This window comes from Salmo trutta, chromosome 12, assembly GCF_901001165.1.
Source record: "Salmo trutta chromosome 12, fSalTru1.1, whole genome shotgun sequence".
NCBI lineage: Eukaryota > Metazoa > Chordata > Actinopteri > Salmoniformes > Salmonidae > Salmo > Salmo trutta.
This window is the reverse complement of record NC_042968.1, coordinates 14,687,789-14,703,179: the sequence shown is the minus strand read 5'-3', so window position 1 is coordinate 14,703,179 and position 15,391 is coordinate 14,687,789. Positions and strand designations below refer to the sequence as shown.

The window sequence follows — 15,391 nt, the reverse complement described above, 5'->3', positions numbered from 1 at the left end:
ACAACACTTCTCATCAAAGAAACATTCCTGCCAGATATGCGCTCTCTGAAGCACCACTTGTCTTGCCGTGTAAGTACTAATCAAGCAGCCGGAGTCTGAGAGCAGCAGATGAAGATCGAAGTCATTAGTTGCTGAGGGGACACTCATTGGATCAGCTCGACACACTGCCTCTCATTGATATAAACTGTGATCAGGAGGATTATGACCTTTGTTACTGTTCGCAAAACTTCACCATAATGTTTCCACTAGAGCTGACAACTTGACAGGCCCAAAGGGGATGGGGACACATGTGACTTGGGACTTAAATAATAGACCACTTCCTCTTTGACTAAACCACTTCCCTTTTTTATTGTTTTATTTCACCTTTATTTAACCAGGTAGGCCAGTTGAGAACAAGTTCTCATTTACAACTGCGACCTGGCCAAGATAAAGCAAAGCAGTGTGACAAGAACAGCAACACAGTTACACACAAACAAACATACAGTCAATAACACAAAATAAATGAAAAATAGACAAATCTATGTACAGTGTGTGCAAATGAAGAGTAGGGAGGTATGCAATAAATAGGCCCTAGAGGCAAAAATAATTACAATTTAGCATTAACACTGGAGTGATAGATGTGCAGATGATGATGTGCAAGTAGAGATACTGGGGTGCAAAAGAGCAAGAGGGTACGTAATAATATGGGGATGAGGTAGTTTGGTGTGCTATTTACAAATTGTCTGTGTACAGGTACAGTGATCTGTGAGCTGCTCAGACAGCTGATGCTTAAAGTCAGAGAGGGAGATATAAGACTCCAGCTTCAGTGATTTTTGCAGTTTGTTCCAGTCATTGGTAGCAGAGAACTGGAAGGAAAGGCGCCCAAAGGAAGTGTTGGCTTTGGGGATGACCAGTGAAATATACCTGCTGGAGTGCGTGCTACGGGTGGGTGTTGCTATGGTGACCAGTGAGCTGAGATAAGGTGGGGCTTTACCTAGCAAAGACTTATAGATTACCTTGAGCCAGTGGGTTTGGCGACGAATATGTAGTGAGGGCCAGCCAACGAGAGTGTACAGGTTACAGTGGTGGGTAGTATATGGGGCTTTGGTGATAAAACGGATGGCACTGTGATAGATTGCATCCAATTTGTTGAGTAGGGTGTTGGGAGCTATTTTGTAAATGACATCGCCGAAGTCAAGGATCGGTAGGATAGTCAGTTTTACGAGGGTATGTTTGGCAGCATGAGTGATGGAGGATTTGTTGCGAAATAGGAATCCAATTCTGGATTTAATTATGGATTGGAGTTGCTTAATGTGAGTCTGGAAGGAGAGCTTACAGTCTAACCAGACACCTAGGTATTTGTAGTTGTCCACATATTCTAGGTCAGAACCGTCCAGAGTAGTGATGCTAGTCAGGCGGGAGGGTGCGGACAGCAATCGGTTGAAGAGCTGCATTTCGTTTTACTAGCATTTAAGAGCAGTTGGAGGACACAGAAGGAGTGCTGTATGGCGTTGAAGCTCGATTGGAGGTTTGTTAGCACATTGTCCAAAGAAGGGCCAGATGTATACAGAATGGTGTCGTCTGCGTAGAGGTGGATCAGAGACTCACCAGCAGCAAGAGAGACATCATTGATATATACAAAGAAAAGAGTCGGACAGAGAATTGAACCCTGTGACACCCCCATAGAGACTGCCAGAGATCCGGACAACAGGCCCTCCGATTTGACACACTGAACTCTATCTTAGAAGTAGTTGGTGAACCAGGCGAGGCAGTAATTTGAGAAGCCAAGGCTATTGAGTCTACTGATAAGAATGCGGTGATTAACAGAGTTGAAAGCCTTGGCCAGGTCGATAAAGACAGCTGCACAGTTCTGTCTTTTATCGATGGCGGTTATGATATCGTTTAGGACCTTGAGCGTGGCTGAGGTGCACCCATGACCAGCTCGGAAACCAGATTGCATAGTGGAGAAGCTATGGTGGGTTTTGAAATGGTCGGTGATCTGTTTATTAACTTGGCTTTCGAAGATTTTAGAAAGGCAGGGCAGGATGGATATAGGTCTTTTACAGTTTGGGTCTAGAGTGTCTCCCCCTTTGAAGAGAGGGATGACCGCAGCAGCTTTCCAATCTTTAGGGATCTCAGACGATACGAAAGAGAGGTTGAATACATGTCACACAGGGACAGAGTTCATGCTGACCCCCAGAAATAGCTCTGGCACACCACTTTGTAATGGAATCCAGTAGTGAATCCTGACGTCACTGACAGCTGAACACAGGACCCATGACACACAAGCCTCGCAAGGACAACTTCAACAACCAACCCAGAATGAATAACATGACATGCATTAGGTGGACATTTAGTATGTGGGTGTACATTTTAGCAGCATCAACGAGACAACCGCAGCACTACGATAAAGACACATGACCACAGTCTCTGGTGGATGAGACAGTATCCTTACTGTCACAAATGCTTTCAATACACAACTCACCAACCTTCACATTATTTTAGATGAGCAGCACATGGAATCTGCGATTAGGTAGGCCTAACGATAATATATGTTAGCATCTGTCACATCGTTTTCCAACAACCTTACTGATGGAAGTACAGTACGTAGCTATGAGCTATAGATGGGAAATCCAGGTTGTTCGGAGTCAAGCTATGTGACTGACGTAACAATAGCTTTTAATGAACGTGTTAGTCTTTCTGGAGTTAATATATGAGCCCTTCTGCTTGATGCACTGGGAGGTTTTCTAATGCGTCAGTGTCAGGAAGTTAAATGTGTCCCTCTCGGATCCCATCAGCAGGCTAATGAGAGGGACAGGCTGAAAGCGCTAGCTAGGGAGGAGACATGGTTTGTTCATCTAGCTATTGCAGCACAAGCCAAGATGCAGGAGATACCTCACTCTCATTCAGTTAACTGTAACATTTAGATTGCTTTAGAGGTGGAGAAACCAAACTACAACAACAAATAGGCCACACACAATATTTGTTTATATTAGCATATCGATTTAATTATATTATTTTACTATATTGGCTTATGTACGTTATATTTACATTCACAAAAACACAGAGAACATCAGTGGGAGAATCCCAGGGCTTGTATGAAGCGTATCCATCAATCTCCGGCGGCATGGAGGATATGGGCCCTCCCCTGACCCCCAGAGGCCTGTCCTCCTACTCCTCCTCCTCCTCAGGACACTCCCACAGAAAGGTCAGCGGACAGCCTTGCATCTGCTGGCTGTAGACGGTGTCGAAAAAACAAATCTGGTCCTCTGTGAAAGTGTTTCTCCAGTCACCGATTTTACCTGCAAACAGAACAAGGTCTTCATTGTTATGGCCAATCTCTCTCCACAGCACAGTGAGTGCAGGGGAGGTCTATGGTACTGTTCTATCCTTCTGGCACCGACTGACACATATCGCTAGTCAGGATTGTACTCCTGTTGAACAAGGGAGCCTCACCTTTCCTCATGAATTTGCCTTTGCTGTGGTCCATGATCTCCTGTGGGACCAGGGTGTAGTTCACCATGGTGTTGTCTCTCATGCTGCTGAAGCTGCAGTGTCTCAGGGAGCTGGTTAACTCCTCGCCCACTAGGGGGCACTGCAGGAAAGCGCTGATCTTCTCCATCGAGCCTCGCAGGTCCTGAGAAAAGTCAACGCTCTTATTATAGATACGGACAAAGAGGGTTGTTTTCACAAGAGGCTGAATTGATCCTCCATGTCTAGTCTATCAACAACATTTGTGGCATACTAAGAGATCAAACGCTCATTAGGTTGGATACAGTGAATATTAATAATGCAAGCAATTATTTTTCCTAAAACAATGTTCATGTGGTATTTTATGTGCACCTGTTCTCCAAGAATAAATCATAATGTCACTTAAAATAGCATCTCACAATGGTCTATTTATAATCTATGACTAATATTTTCATGTCTGAAGGATAGCCTATTTCTGTAGTTAACACAACCTCAGAGGCTCATGAAAGTATAATATAACTGCTGTGATACAAGTGTTGTGTTTTGATGCCCTTAAATTGACATGTCTACAATATGGTTAGGGGTGACACAACTGCCACGAGGAAGAGAGAATGTAATGGGGTGTTTGCAATTTATGACAACCTCAACAAATAGCAGACAGTAATAGACAAGAGTTATCCTACCAGCCACATCTCCTCATAAGAGATATAAAGAACATTTGCCAAGACTTCTGCTTGTCTCGTCCAGCCTTTCACATGATCGAACCAGGACCCATAACTCACTGTAAAAAGGGTAAACGTTGGATTAGATCTGACTGTTAACAGGATGATTAAATCCCAGAATTGCTTGAGGTACAAATCATTAGTGTCCACTCACCTGTACCCTCTAGAAAACCATCCAGAAACTCATCAAATGAGTTGGGTTCTGGGAGGAACTTGGCCATTTTATGGAAGTGGTAATATGACACAACAACATCTTTGGGGTTTCTGGCGACATAGATGACCTGAGAGACGGGGTGGAGATAGTGTCACTAACTATCAATATATTATGTCCATAGAGTTGCTTTACAAAATAGGAAATGTCTCACAGCTTTGAGAATAGTATCTTCAACATAACCACATCTTACCTTAGCTTTGGAACCCTGGAGGGCAGAGGCCAGCAGGTTGTAGGGCAGGTGAGTGGTGATGATTCGGGGCCCTTGGGTGGCCCCCAGCACCTTTTCACTGTAATACTGTTCCAGCCAGGGGGCTCGGGCCCAGTTGGGAACAGTTTTGGAGAGTTGTGGGTCCCCTCTGTTTTTCACAAGAGTGACCACCTCCTGCATCCAGGTAGTCCCTTTAACCAGAGATCATAGACGGAAAGAAAGAATTAAGAAAGAGAGAGAGATAGAGATAAGAGAGAACTGTACACCTAATACCTCTGTCCTCATTGAATCCCTCCCTAAACCACTACTTCCATAAAGACAGGTGGTCTGAGAGAACTGGATCTTGAAAGCAATTAATCAATGACAAGTAAAACCAACCGTGACAATACAATAACCTACTGTAGTCTGTACATATACAGTTATTAAAGCCCTGACCGTTTTCTTCAACTGCAAAGTGTGTGAAAGAGGGAGAAGTACTATAGTTGGCTAGTGTTGCAGCATGTCTAATGTGTTGTGACAACGAGCAGAGGTGTGACAGAGCTGTCCTGTCCTTACCTGATTTGGGGTAGGTGGCGATGACAGTGTCCCTGTCCTGGAACTTGAAGTGGAGGGCATAGTTCAGGGAGTCCTGGGTGTGAATGTGCCCAGGGAATGAGATGTGATGGAAGGTCTCTGTCACGTCCAGCCTGGCCATGTCTGTCTGTCTGCCTGCCTGTCTGACTGCTTGTCTACTTAACTGCCTGTCTACCTTTTGGTCTGCCTGTGCCTGTGTCTCTGTCTGTTTGTCTGACTGACAATCTGTGAGGAAGTATGAGATGATCTGGCTTGCTACAGACCTTAAATAGCGAAGCAGTAAGATACAACAGGAACTGTAAGAGGAACTCATTGGAGAAAAGCTGAGTGGGTGTAGCTGTAGAAATGGTTTAATGTTGTCTGGATGGAAGGGGATTTCCCTGGAGGAAATGTACCGTATGGTAGGTACTGTAGCAATGGGAATTACCATTTGTATAGAGATTTTTTCATTTTCTTTTGTACAGATGAAGTTGGGGCTGATTAAAATGATCCGCACTGCCTGTACATAGAAATTGTCTCTGAGCCTGTTGGTCAGGGTCGTAAAGCTGGAATCCTTAGTTGCTACATCCATTTTTTGGACTTAGAAATTAATGATATACACTCATTGATGCTTATGGAATACAACTTTATAAATGCCTTATGAGCTTAGATCAACTGTCCTACTCCATCAGAACCCAAAATACAAGCTTGATTTACTCCAATGATTGTAAACAAACACTGTATAGCCTCAAAACATGGTTAAAGGCCCAGTGCAGAAATATGTTTTTCACCCATGTTTTATATATATTTCCACACTATGAGGTTGGAATAATACTGTGAAATTGTAAAAATGATGATAATGTTATTTTAGAGTAAGTGCTGTTTGAAAAGACCACCTGAAGTCTCAGCCTGTTTTGAAGGGATGGAGTTCTGACCTGCCTGGTGACATCGCCAGGTGGTAAAATAGTAAGAAAGAGGGTTCCAAACCTCTCTACCAATAACAATTTTCCCCTCCCCACTCAGACCACTCCCAGAAAGTCCTAGCAAAATTCTTGCCTGAGAAATTGCTATTTGCTACGAAGCTATTTTTGTTTCTTTTTGACCATTTTAATTGAAAGCAATCACAGTAAGGTATTTATTTACCCAGGACTTTATATAAATAATTTAGACAAAAATGTCCAAAATGCTCAACTTCATTTTTATGCTGATGATACTGTTATTTACTGTTGTGCCTCATCTCTTACAAAAGCTTTCCAGAACTTGCAAACTGCTTTTTATACTGTTCAACATACCTTGTGTCAATTGAAGCTTATCCTCAATACTGACAAAACTAAACTAATGGTGTTTTCTAAAGCAAGAAATAGACCTCTGAACCTTTCACCTATTACTACCTGTCAGGGCAAGGAGATTGAGGATGTAACCTCATATAAATATCTTGGAATTTTGATTGATGATGGCCTCTCTTTTAAAATGCATATTCAACAACTTACAAAAAAATTGAAGCTGAAATTGGGTGTTGCTATGGTGACCAGTGAGCTGAGATAAGGCGGGGCTTTACCTAGCTGTCACGGGCTGGCTGGAGAAAACAACAGGAGAGGTAGAGTCAGGCGCAGGAGACAGAGAGTTCTCGACCACACTTCTTTATTAAAAGCAACTGGATGTGGTCGCCAAAAGTATAGGGACGCAGCCCTTAAATTATTCTGCGGTGGTGTACACAATGAAACAAACCACAGGCAGAGGAAAAACCAGTACACGTTCCTATAGCACAAAACCGGACAAGAAACACAATCACGCACAAACACAGACATCCTACGCTAAACTAAATAACCCCCCCCCCTACTAATGACTAACCCAAAACAGGTGCGTGCCTACCTAGACCTAACCAACAGAAAGTGAAACAAAAAGGGATCGATGGTAGCTAGTAGGCCGGCGACGACGACCGCCGAGCTCCGCCCGGCCGAGGAGGGGCGCCACCATCCGTCACTGTCGTGACAGTACTCCCCCCCTGACGCGCGGCTCCCGCAGCGCGCCGACGCCGGCCTCGAGGACGCCCCGGAGGGCGAGGCGCAGGGCGATCCGGATGGAGGCTGTGGAACTCCCGGATGAGCGCTGGGTCCAGTATGTCCTCCACCGGTACCCAGCACCTCTCCTCCGGGCCGTACCCCTCCCAGTCCACGAGGTACTGCAGGCCCCTCGCCCGGCGTCTGGAGTCCAAGATGGACCGGACTGTGTACGCCGGGGGCCCCCCGATGTCCAGGGGGGGTGGAGGGACCTCCCGTACCTCATTTTCCTGCAGTGGACCAGCTACCACCGGCCTGAGGAAAGACACATGAAACGAGGGGTTAATACGATAATAAGAAGGAAAATGAGGTACGGGAGGTACTATATACTTTTGGCGACCACATCCAGTTGCTTTTAATAAAGAAGTGTGGTCGAGAACTTTCTGTCACGGGCTGGCTCGAGAAAACAACAGGAGAGGTAGAGTCAGGCGCAGGAGACAGAGAGTCTAGGAAGCAGATTTTAGATTTAATTTTGGATTGGAGATGCTTAATGTGAGTCTGGAAGGAGAGTTTACAGTCTAACCACACGCCTAGGTATTTGTAGTTGTCCACAAATTCTAGGTCAGAACCGTCCAGAGTACTGATGCTAGTCGGGTGGGAGGGTGCGGGCAGCAATCAGTTGAAGAGCATGCACTTAGTTTTACTAGCATTTAAAAGCAGTTGGAGGCCACGGAAGGAGTGTAGTATGGCATTGAAGCTATGGGATGGTCCTCACAATAGTCAGGAAGACAAGCTAATGGTACCCATAAAACGATGAATTCAGTCATAAATGAATAAACCAACACTGTGGCCTTGTGTTAGAGTGTCTGCACTGAGATTGGAAGATTGGGGTTCCATCTCTGGTCGAGTCATACCAGGGATTGAACCTCATGCCTCTCTGCTTGGCACTCTGCATTAAGGAAATGGATTGGGGTTGAGGTCCTGCGGGCCACAATCATTTGTGAACACGAGTGGTCTAGATGAGCACTTATACAGCCAAGGATCCACAAGGGACTTGCTATAGGGTACAGATAAAGGATCTTAATTTGACAAGTTTCTCACAGTGGGAAAATAATCCTGCAGCAACAGGAAATGTGAATTATTGTATAGACTATAATTAATGGACATTTTTGTAGGCGTTGATAAAGTTTTAGTAAGGACAAATCAAGTCTGACATTTTTAAGTGGAAATTAAAAACTTCATAAGCCTTTTTAAACCTTGAATACAGCAGAAGTTTGAATTTCCTGCTGTGCTGGACATTTCCTGCAACAACAGGGTGGTTAAATTAAACTGTAGGCAGCTGTAGGCAGCTATAGTCTATGTAATTCTTGGTGAGGCAAACAAAAAAAGTGTTGGCGGATGCATGCCAGCAAAGCCACTACACAACACAACACAACACTAAACAGTACATTAATTGCCCTTTAACGGTGACAAAGTTTGACCACAAACGGTTAGGGTCTACATAAAGCTGTCCCAACAGCAGAGTCCCAACAGCAGTCCCAACACATTACCACTGCTACACCTGGATATCAGCGGAGCGTTGTCTGGCAGCGAAACAGTTCATTCAGCCTTTTAAAAAAAACATAGCTTATATGGCTGACTTGCTTAAACAAATGTGGTTTCTACTGACAAATGAGATGTACAAACTATGGCATAAGGGGACGACAAGGGTATAAGAGGTAATCAGTCATTTCAATTTAGACATTAATGAGTAAGCTAGGACAGATGTAGTCTATATAACTATTTGTTCAGCACTTTTGAAATGTACAGCAACAGAATTCAGAACATGGGCCGTTCTTAGAGTATTCTCTCTGTACACCAAGTCAGAACCGAAGCATAAATAAAGGGCACATATAAGCAGACAATGAAAGCTCTTACAATATTTCAATGATTACATTTCTCTAAAACAAGTTATAGGCTACATGTGCACCACCAAGTCAGAACACTAGGCAAAATTAAGAGGGGAAAACAGGGCAAATTATTAGGGTGAGTCACATAGGCTACTAACAGCTTACTACATAACATACACTTAGTATTACTTGCTTAGCTCCAGTATACATATCTTCCCTGGCATATTACATCATTTATGCAACAGCGTACAAGACATTTTTGGACTCTTGTTGTGTTGTCCTCACTTGAACAGGAAGGTGGTGCGGCAGTCCTTCATGGGCAAATTTTGTCATCCAAATCTGTCATTCTCTGGATTTATGCTGCTTTCAAGACAAATGGGAACTCAGAAAAAAACACGGTCAAATCATGATGACTTCAGTGATCTTCAGGTCGTAGAGGCCCGAGTGCCGACTTACAATTCCAAGTTGGATGATCGTTCAAAATGTATTTTCCCAGTCAGAGCTAATTCTTTTTACCAACTTCCCAGTTGTCTTGAACTCACTGAAGTCAGATTTCCCAGTTCTGAGTTAACAGTTGTTTTGAGTGTGGCAGAAATCATGCTGGATTGACAGCATGGCCAATGTTGAATGTTTATCATTTTAAACTTCTTATGGGCAGGTGGGACGGTAGCGTCCCACCTGGCCAACATCCGGTGAAATTGCAGAGCGCGAAATTCAAAAGTACCTAATTCAAATATTTAACATTCTTGAAAATATATGTTATACATCAAAATAAAGCTTAATTTCTTGTTAATCCAGCCGCGGTGTCAGATTTCAAAAAGGCTTTACAGCGAAAGCAAACCATGCGATTATCTGAGGACAGCGCCCCGCATACAAACACATGAAAATCATATTTCAACCAGGCAGGTGCGCCACAAAAGTCAGAAATAGCGATATAATTAATGCCTTACCTTTGAAGATCTTCTTCTGTTGGCACTCCAAAATGTCCCAGAAACATCACAAATGGTCCTTTTGTTCAATAATGTCCTTCTTTATGTCCCAAAAATGTCCATTTATTTGGCGCATTTGATTCAGAAATACACCGGTTTCAACTCGCCCAACATGCCTACAAAGTATCTAATAAGTTATCTGTAAACTTGGTCCAAACATTTCAAACAGCGTTCCTAATCCAACCTCAGGTACACTAAAACGTAAATAATCAATAAAATTTAAGATGGAATAAACTGTTTCTAATACCGGATAAAAACAACGTGAAGCACGGTCAAGTACACCAAAACAGTAGAGTCCACCTGGAGTGAAACTTACAATGAATAGGACTACTTTGTCATTTCTCAAAAGAAAAACATCGAACAATTTCTAAAGACTGTTGACATCTAGTGGAAGCCATAGGAACTGCAACCAGGTTCCTAATAATAAGCGTATATCATAGAAAACAATTGGAAAATCCTTTGATCTCAATTGTTTTGGGGGGGATGGTTTGTCCTCGGGGTTTCGCCTGCCATATCAGTTCTGTTATACTCACAGACATTATTTTAACAGTTTTAGAAACTTTTGGGTGTTTTCTATCCAAATCTACCAATTATATGCTTATCCTAGCTTCTGGGCCTGAGTAACAGGCAGTTTACTTTGGGCACACTTTTCATCCGGAGGTGAAAATACTGCCCCCTACCCAAGAGAGGTTAAGCTTGGAAAAGCCCTTAAACCCAGAATTGGGACCACACATATATTCCACTGAATAGCAGGCTAGTCCTGTCACAACGTCCACAGAAGGTGGCGCCTCTCCCCGGTCGAGCGGCGCTCGGCGGTTGTTGTCCCCGGCCTACTAGCTGCCACCGATCCATGTTTCAGTGTCTGTTGGTTATGTCTGTTTTAGTCTGCACCTGTTCCTTGTTTGTCATTAGTGGGGGGGTATTTAGTTTGTCTGTTTTCGTTTGGGATTCGTGTGGGATTGTTTCGTGTTACATTTATTGTAGTAGGCAGGATTTATGTATGTATTTGATTACGCAACATATTTGGATAGGCATTAGGGTTGCCGGGCTGCGCCCCGTCTATTTGCAGTTTGGAGCTATTCTCCTTCCTTTTGTTGACTGTGCACCCTGCCTTGTCGCCGTATTTGCTCTGGGCTATATTAAACGTTTGTTCAACGGACCTCAGTCTCCTGCGCCTGACTTACCCCTTTCCTGCTATCTTGGATAACGTGACATTTGCAATGCTTGCAGTTCGTCACTGATTCCTTCCAAACCCCTCATTGTTGAATTTGTGATTTCCAACTTGTTGTGTAATGTTTGTCCAATGGCCGATGAGCATGATACGTTATATCTATAATTTATCTTCATTATTTCTCTTCATAATGACAAGGATTGAGAAGGATTTGCCAGTAGATTGTTGACTTGATTCATGATGATGATTGCTAGCTAAGATTTAGAAAGTATGATGACATGATCAGTCCAATCAAAGCTACTGTACATATAACGTGATTTGACGTAATTTTATCTGTGGCCAATGACCTTGAGCCTTCTTGGATGGGCTCTTCTAATGTAACTCTATGGCAGCACCCAAGGGACTTGAATTTTCAAGCTCTACCCTTAGGTTTGGCAGTGACGTAGAGTCCCCATGAGTGACAGAACACTGAGCCAATCACGTTTATATTTTTACCGGTGTTTATTTTTTATATATTTAGCAATTTAGCAGATGCTCCTGTCTAGACCAATTAGGGTTAAGTGCCTTGCTAAAGTGCACATTGACTGATTTTTCACCTAGTTGGCTCAGGGATTCAAACCAGCAACCTTTCGGTTACTGGCCCAAAACTCTTAACCGCTAGGCTACTGTACCTGTTGCCTTGTGTTGTGGAAATTCATACTGAGAAAGACTTTGTCATTTCTTCAAACAATCATCTTTATTTAATATCGATTAATTATTGCAATAATGAGACTAGTCAACCCAACAGTCTTGACCTTTGGGCCCAGTAGCCTAACCATTACAGACAATGCAGAGTTTTTATATAGCTGACACTAAAGATGCTTAGTCATAGCTGGTTCCACCCCTCCCACATAGATTTAGGGGCAGCATAAGCAACTTTGGGTGTTGTTTCTCAGATGCAAGATGATTAGAAACAATAAGGCTTTTATTCTATTCTTCCAGGCTCTCTTTATCTCAGTTACACCCACCACATCTTATCTATTGAATGCCAGCTGTAGTTTTTAGGCTCCTCTCAGTTCACACAGACATTTAATAGAACATAAATGTCTTACTATTAGTTAAGTATATAATCGTTAACTATTGTTCTATGACATTCTCCCATTTTGAGATTTCTCTCAATTTCAAATATAAATTCCAAGGTTTAAAAAGACATCATTAAGAAATTCTCAGCAATTGAAATTAGAGGACGTTTTTTGTCAGTACGAAACAACTCATCATGTTAATACTGATCATACTCCAATTGGTCAGCATGGTAGAAATAACCATTTCCATCCCCATAGCACCATCTGTAGAAACTAAAATTAGCATATCTTGTTGGACAAATCCAGGTAGTGACTCCCTGTTTAAGTAACATTTCTTCCATTTAGAGGAAGAGGAAAAACCAGTTAGCGCTGTTATTTTAATTTTAAACCCTGTCTATATGAACAGGGAAACCCATATCATTATCAAGATATTGCCTAATTAGTGGTCCCACAACGGGGTGTTGTATCCACACTGGGATATTGCCTACTGCGATTACTATGGTATAGATTCTCTTATGTCTATCCAAATGTGCAAAACTACCTACAGAGTACCCATGTCTCCTATCTAAATATGTAACACGGTCCCAAAAAAATCCAACAAAACACTCAAAATAACACTTTACAATAGTAACCCAGTGCATACCGGTTTACCTCATTTATCAAACATTTTATCAAAACATTACACATTATAATTTGAACTTCACTAAGCCAGATGCCCTCGCAAGGCATGTTTATATAGCTGACACTAAATATGCTTAATCATGACTGGTTCCACCCCTCCCATACAGATTGGGGGGCACCATAAGCCACTTTGGGTTCACCCTGTGATCATCTGCCTCTGGTGTTGTTTCTCAGATGCAAGATGATTAGAAACAATAAGGGTTTTATTCTATTCTTCCAGGCTCTCTTTATCTCAGTTACACCCACCACATCTTATCTATGGAATGGCAGCTGTAGATTTGTAGGCTCCTCTCAGTTCACACAGACATTTAATAGAACATAAATGTCTTACAATTAGTTAAGTATATAATCGGTAACTATTAATATCAAACAAATCAGGTAAATATGTAATTGTTCTATCACACCTGGCATATGCAGGTATTGTGACTCAAATTTAGATGTATTTATATTTTTAGACATAAAACAGTGACTCCACTCCGAGTAGAGCAAAAGGTTAACCCTTTAGATAGATCTGATTAAACTTCCCCTGACCCCTGATAGACTTCGACCCTCAGCACATATTGTTGATGAGGTGCTATCTACGGTTGAAGTCGGAAGTTTACATACACCTTAGCCAAATACATTTAAACTCAGTTTTTCACAATTCCTGACATTTAATCCTAGTAAAAATTCCATGTCTTAGGTCAGTTAGGATCACCACTTTATTTTAAGAATGTGAAATGTCAGAATAAAAGCAGACAGAATGATTTATTTCAGCTTATATTTCTTTCATCACATTCCCAGTGGGTCAGAAGTTTGCATACACTGAATTAGTATTTGGTAGCATTGCCTTTAAATTGTTTAACTTGAGTCAAACGTTTCGGGTAGCCTTCCACAAGCTTCCCACAATAAGTTGAGTGAATTTTGGCCCATTCCTCCTGACAGAGTTGGTGTAACTGAGTCAGGTTTGTAGGCCTCTTTGCTCACACATGCTTTTTCAGTTCTGCCCACAAATCTTCCACAGGATTGAGGTCAGGGCTTTGTGATGGCCACTCCAATACCTTGACTTTGTTGTCCTTAAGCCATTTTGCCACAACTTTGGAAGTATGCTTGGGGTCATTGTCCATTTGGAAGACCCATTTGCGACCAAGCTTTAACTTCCTGACTGACGTCTTGAGATGTTGCTTCAATATAGCCACATAATGTTCCTTCCTCATGATGCCATCTATTTTGTGAAGTGCACCAGTCCCTCCTGCAGCAAAGCACCCCCACAATATGATGCTGCCACCCCCGTGCTTCATGGTTGGGATGGTGTTCTTCAGCTTGTAAGCCTCCATCTTTTTTCTCCAAACATAACGGTGGTTATTATGGCCAAACAGTTCTATTTTTGTTTCATCAGACCAGAGGACATTTCTCCAAAAAGTACGATATTTGTCCCCATCTGCAGTTGCAAGCCGTAGTCTGGCTTTTTTATGGTGGTTTTGGAGCAGTGTCTTCTTCCTTGCTGAGCGGCCTTTCAGGTTATGTCGATATAGGACTCGTTTTACTGTGGATATAGATACTTTTGTACCTGTTTCCTCCAGCATCTTCACAAGGTCCTTTGCTGTTGTTCTGGGATTGATTTGCACTTTTCGCACCAAAGTACGTTCATCTCTAGGAGACAGAACGCATCTCCTTCCTGAGCGGTTTGTCGGCTGCGTGGTCCCATGGTGTTTATACTTGCGTACTATTGTTTGTACAGATGAACATGGTACCTTCAGGCGTTTGGAAATTGCTCCCAATGATGAACCATACTTGTGGGGGTCTACATTTTTCGGTCTTAGCTGATTTCTTTAGATTTTCCCGATGATGTCAAGCAAAGAGGCACTGAGTTTGAAGGTATGCCTTGAAATACATCCACAGGTAGACCTCCAATTGACTCAAATTATGTCAATTAGCCTATCAGACGCTTCTAAAGCCATGACATCATTTTCTGGAATATTCCAAGCTGTTTAAAGGCACAGTCAACTTAGTGTATGTAAACTTCTGACCCACTGGAATTGTGATACAGTGAATTATAAGTGAAATAATCTGTCTGTAAACAACTGTTGGAAAAATGACTTGTGTCATGCACGAAGTAGATGTCCTAACCGACTTGCCAAAACCAAAGTTTGTTAACAAGAAATTTGTGGAGTGGTTGAAAAACGAGTTTTAATGACTCCAACATAAGTGTATGTAAACTTCCGACTTCAACTGTAAGTGTATGTAAACTTCCGACTTCAACTGTACATATATTTATAACACGTTTTTATATTATTTCTTATTTGAGTGGTCATGCCATCATTGGGTATAGGGCAGTGTCCAACGTTAATCCACATCTATATCATTACTGGGGTTGTCTTGCATATGGATTTCAAACTTGAGGGAGTTGTACTGAACATTACACATTAACCAATATGCTTAACTTCATGTGTTTACTTTACAACCAAAGTGATA

General features: G+C 42.3%; 1 protein-coding gene across 1 annotated transcript; it reads right to left on the bottom strand.

The window, feature by feature from the left end:
• Window positions 1-2,961: 2,961 nt before the first annotated feature.
• On the bottom strand, window positions 2,962-5,439 carry LOC115202987 (sulfotransferase family cytosolic 2B member 1). The gene is made up of 6 exons (XM_029767212.1): window positions 5,150-5,439; window positions 4,577-4,785; window positions 4,327-4,453; window positions 4,134-4,231; window positions 3,436-3,616; window positions 2,962-3,281 (listed from the first exon to the last, which is right to left on the bottom strand). The coding sequence occupies exons 1-6, from the start codon at window positions 5,286-5,288 to the stop codon at window positions 3,151-3,153; spliced, it is 885 nt and encodes a 294-aa protein (XP_029623072.1). The 5' UTR covers window positions 5,289-5,439; the 3' UTR covers window positions 2,962-3,150.
• Window positions 5,440-15,391: the final 9,952 nt, after the last annotated feature.